The 5875-nt window shown below is 35.7% G+C and overlaps 1 protein-coding gene across 1 annotated transcript; it reads left to right on the plus strand.

Annotated features, from left to right (window-relative positions):
• The first annotated feature begins 336 nt into the window (after nucleotides 1–336).
• On the plus strand, nucleotides 337–1644 carry LOC128661495 (GATA zinc finger domain-containing protein 14-like). The gene has a single exon (XM_053715744.1). It carries the CDS (start codon nucleotides 337–339, stop codon nucleotides 1642–1644), a length of 1308 nt encoding a protein of 435 aa, XP_053571719.1.
• Nucleotides 1645–5875: the final 4231 nt, after the last annotated feature.

Raw genomic sequence — 5875 nt, forward strand, 5'->3', positions numbered from 1 at the left:
TATCTATTAGAGGTATTCCGCAAGTTATATTTGAGTTTCACTTAGGAGTTTTACACGTTGTCACGATTCATTTTGTTGATTGTAAACTATCTATTTATTATTAATCACACACGTATTAGTTGATTATATATATTTTTAAGTGTAGCTCCTTGACCCTATACTATGTTATCTGTTAGTGAAAGAACAAACAAAAGATTACTGCTAGTCTCACATATAGCCACCTCCAATGTTACATCCGGTGTGGGGGACTCAATAGATGATCTATCTATACATGCCTTATTTTCTAGGCTAGAAGAGTCTATCAACACCAAATGTCGCCATTGGTTAGATTCAGAAATGTTACAGAAATATATTGATAAAAAACAAGTACCACGGGGTTTGAGATTATTTAAAAGTTGTTCTGTTAAAGATAATTCTGATCTTTTAAATAAGTGGGAAGAGGCCCTTAGTGATTGCTCACATATTCTTATGAAAATACTCATCTCTCATAGGAAAACATTAATAGAACAGACCACTAAGGAAATTGAGAATATACAAATGAGTTTAGAGAAGTTCAAAAATTCACAATTATATGATGAGCTCAATGATATGGTTTTAAAAAAGACGGATTCATATCAAAAGGACCTGATTAATGTCAAAAATAGGAAAATAATCAGAGATGAAGAAGACTACTTAAAAGGAGAAGTATATAGTTTTAATAAAAAGAAAATTAATCAATGTTCAGGACAAATACCCCAAGATCCTTCTCCTGATGATCAGACTATATCCACTAATTCGAGTAATGGTTGGACTTTAGTATCCCATCACAAAAAAAAGAGGAGAAATAAAAATAAAAATAAAAATCAAAGTACCAATAATTATTCAAATAATAATCCTGATCCTTTAGAATTGAGATATTCAGATCATTCCAATGGATATGATCAACAGAATATATGTCACCATGAGGATCATAGTAATGAAAGATTTTCACAGTTTAAAGATAATGATTTCCGCCCTAGACACCAGACTTCAAATAACCACTACAGAAGACCTAAAGACAACTCTTCTTATGAGAATTTCAGCTCATATACAAATAAGGTTCGTGAATACACTACACAAAGGACCCCTGGACATACACCTCACTATAGAGAATCAAGATCTAGGGGTGACAATTATCAAAATAATCATTGTGATTATGGTAGAAGACATGAACATAATCATAATTATCAACAGTATGATAGGAGATATGAACATAATTCTAACCACCAACAGCATGATAGGAGACCTTCCTATAATTATGAAAGATCGAATAGACCAACCACCACTGTAGGTGGTCAACAATCAGGTTTGATTAATCAAGGCGGCCAACATCCCAATATAGCTAATCAAGAAGGGGGCCTAAGAATCCCTACCAGAGACAACGAAAATCATCATTTCAATCAGGGTGCCCCATCTAATTTGAATAATAGACAATTGAACACAAATTCACCCAATCATTTTTTAGAACAGGGACCACGCATGCCATCATGGAAACAGAAGAGTATATCCAGTTACCTAGAGCCTGTGGTGTCTCTCATAACCCCCCAAAAAGGGAAAAGACCTCACGGTCAAGAGGACACAGAGGACGGGGAACAGCCCTCAAAGAGGCAAAACTACAGGCACTGAGTAAGGGGATACACAATCTTTCCTCACACAAACTTAGTGATGATGAAGTGAGAATTTTGGGCAGAGGCTTGTCATTTAGTCCTACAAATGAACATAATATTTTTTCATTATTTGTGGATTTGAATTGTTTTACCCAAAAACTATCATTACAGAAATATTTTGCAGAGAAAAAATTAAGAAATGATAGTGGTTTTCCCATAATAACTGACTCAATGGATTCCAGATTAAGGGAAACACAAATCCCAATATATGAACCTGATTCTCTGATTGACCAATCATATGAAGGTTTTATACAAACGCATTTTAGAAATAAATCGAATTTCACACCACATCTTCAGAATAATGCTCACATTGAAATTTTAGGCAATTAGTGGGGGAAGATTTAGAACGAATCCCTAAAATTAAAACTAGTAAGATCGGTAATAAAAATCAATCTAATCTTTTTCCTAACGAGCAAAGAGCAATAGAGAGCCTGAAAAATGACAAATCGATTGTTATAAGGCAGGCAGATAAGGGGGGCGCTATTGTCCTCCAAAATTTGGAGGACTACCTTGTTGAGGCTCGGAAAATCTTGTATGACACCGCCTATTACCTTAAACTAAATCATGATCCTACCAAACAATATACAGGGCTATTAAAAGATATTGTTGAATCGGCATTTAAAGACAATATAATACTCAAAAAAGAACAAGATTTTCTGTTGTCTAAAGAGCCTAATTTGGCATTTTACTATCATTTGCTGAAACTGCACAAGAATCTCACATGTCCACCGGGAAGGCCCATTATCGCGGGCATTGGTAGCCTCACTGATAATGTGTCGTCCTACATGGACTTTTTTCTGCAAAAACATGTACAGGGTCTCGAATCATACATTCGGGATTCTAGTGATTTGATTGAGAAACTTGAGAAAATTGAGATCACTTCAGATTTACTATGGATTACATGTGATGTTCAATCATTGTATTCAAATATACAACACCATTTGGGTCTAACTGCAGCAGCAGAATTTTTACAAAATGATATTTACTTACCGAATGCACAATGTGATTTCATTCTTAAACTTATCTCTTTCATCTTGAGACATAATTATTTTATGTTCCAGGTGAAAGGTACCACCATGGGCACCAGGTTCCCCCAAGATATGCCAATTTATTCATGGGTTCATTTGAACAAAAATACATCTATGAGGGCATTTTTGGGGTGAGCCTGGTGTTCTACGGGCGGTACATAGATGATATGATTTTTATCTGGAGGGGCAATCTGGCATCAGCCAATTTGTTTGTTGAGTACTTGAATTCAAATGATAGAGGTCTAACTTTTACCAGTTGCATTCATCATGAGACCATAGTATTTCTGGATTTGGTACTCAAATTTGATGGTCCTAAAGTCACTAGTGTCACCCATTTTAAGATGGTAGACTGTAATAGTTATTTAGACTTTACCAGTCACCATCACTTCCCATGGAAGCGTAACGTGCCATATGGCCAATTTAAAAGAATTCGCCGAAATTGCAGTACCTTGGCTGATTATGAGACTCAAAGCCAGATATTAAAAGAACGTTTCAATGAGAAACATTATCCGTCATATATCATAGAAAATGGTTATAAAAGAGCCAAGCAAGATAAAAGAGAAGATTATTTTAAAAAAACTAATATTAAGCTAAACAAAGAACAGAATGATTTTATGGAGACATTTACTCCTTTTATTACGGTATACAACTGTCATCATAAGAAAATACGTCAGATAATTAATAAACATTGGAGAATTCTCCAAAAGGACCCCATTTTGGGGAAGATTTTGACTGATAAACTAATATAGTATATAGAAAGGCACCTAGTTTGAAATCAATGTTGGCTCCTAGTAAGATAGTAAAACATAAAATTCTGAATAATCACCATAGGGTTGGCACCTTACCAATAGGTTCTTACAGATGCAATGTGAAGAATTGTAAACTGTGCATTAGAATTATACATAAGCAAATGACATTCCAATAAAATGTCACAGGCAAACATTTTTCAATCATTGGCCACATATCCTGTGCGTCCAGATATGTAGTCTATCTACTATCTTGTGTCTGTGGGGTTCAGTATGTAGGCAGAACCTCCAGAAGACTAAGCATTAGATGGTCAGAACATCTGAGAAATATGGAAAAGAATCAAAAGAACCATAGTGTCCCCAGGCATTGCAATTACCACCATAATGGTCATACTGATTATTTCAATATATGTCCCATAGAATTTATTCCTGTCTCTCATTTATACAATAGATTATCTAGATTGAGACAGAGGGAGACTTACTGGATCCATACTCTCAAAACTTTACATCCTAATGGCCTTAATCTTAATATAGATTTGGCAGCCTTTTGAGATATTTTTGGAGTCCAGTAAGTCACCTTCTTCTCTACTCAGTGCATTTATTAGTCATGGAGAATAGATTATTTAGTTAGTCCTCTAAATTAATAAGCAATACGCTTATCATATGCATATGCTCTTGAGGTACTAAATTCATGAGCACTATGATCACAATAATATGTAGTGCCATTCCTCACATTTAATAGGGCCCTTAGCATACACCATTACTAACCTGGCTCTTCCCGTACACAATATATATATAGGGTTGGGTCATACATATAGGTCACTGTCTAAGTGACAGTATATGATTATCAGGCAAGGGTATTAGTCTGATCATCTTGGGACTTATTTTTATTTTTATTTATAATTTTTTGTACTAAAATTACTATAGATTATTAGTGTCATTTTATTAAGATGATTTTAAGGTTTCTTCCCCAATGGCACTTTCAAATGGTATGTTTTTAATTTTGTACACAATTATGTTCCTATGTGGAAATTTTTTTTATATATAATTTGCTTTTACATATATTTTTGTATTTTTGATTTTATTATTTGTGTTGTCAAATATTATGTCCTGTATAATTTCTATATATATAGAGTTAGTGATATAGGAATTTTAATTCAATTTTGTGTGTCATAATATTTTGTTCTGATTGTAGTAGTCTCATGAATGTATATACTTCTGGTGATGAAGTGGTTAAATTTAGAACAGGAAGACAGGTACAGCTTGTTAGAACGCCCACTAACAGGTGTAGGTAAGGTATTTATTGGCAGCAAGAGCTTTGTTTAGAACAGCCTGATGAAGCAGCATATCTAGCCGGGAAACGCGTTGCTGTTATTTCTTTTAAACAAATAAATACGGACTCTTTTTGTACCGGCTTTGTCCTGTGTTTTTAAACCATCACCATATCATATTACTGACGAATGATTATTCACGCCCTACCTACATCCCACCCGTTACCTGCAGTGGTAGGTGCACTGATCGTAGCCACACGGAACCTGTGGAGGCTTGCCGATTGCCGACGTCTGACTGGTGGACACGGAGTGACGTATACTGGCTGGGGTGTGGCTGTCAGGCGACTCTGAACAGTCCTGACTCGCGCATTGAGGCACGACTCTTTTGCCACTCTGTCTGTGAGTATTTGGCTTTACGGGGTGACCTGTTAATGTAGGGGATATATTTACCTGGACGTACAATACTGTTTTAAGTTCTTTGGCGCATCTCTTCTTCTATCCTTCACAGCTCGAGATCCATCAGGATTTTCTTTGGGAGTGCGGCCATTTTTTAGAAGTTTCATCTGACTACAATCGATCGGACAGCATCAGCGCACCCTCTGAGGACTCTATCATCCTCTTTACATTGGATTTATGAATTAGGCACCTTGGCCCCCAGGGGTGTAAATAAAGATCTTGACTTGTGTTGATAGAAGACTGTATATGGCACTTTTAGGCTATCAGGCGTGTCAGGGTATCAGTTCCATTCTTAATCTTTTAACCAGCTACACCAACACTGTGGCTTGTAATGTAACTTGTAACATAATGTCTTAACAACTTGATTTTAAAATTGTTTTGCAAGCGATATGTATATTAGCCTTGTTTGTGGACTCAATTGTATTGTATAGAAAGATGCATGCTGCTTATGTAAACATAAGAACCATGCTTGAGTATAAAGTGCATCCCCCCATTAAGATGTTTTGTAATAACTTAAGGTGGCTTTAAAGCGGTGAGGGGTTGTTACTGAATACTGGTTATTGATTGTATACTCCCAGGAAGAGGGGGTGGCCTTTTAGATATATAGAGTCTCCAGATAGTCTGTATACAGTACATTAGAACCTTTGACAAAGTCTACATAATATACAGAAGAAACATCTAGGGATATT

Source organism: Bombina bombina, chromosome 5, assembly GCF_027579735.1.
Source record: "Bombina bombina isolate aBomBom1 chromosome 5, aBomBom1.pri, whole genome shotgun sequence".
Lineage (NCBI taxonomy): Eukaryota > Metazoa > Chordata > Amphibia > Anura > Bombinatoridae > Bombina > Bombina bombina.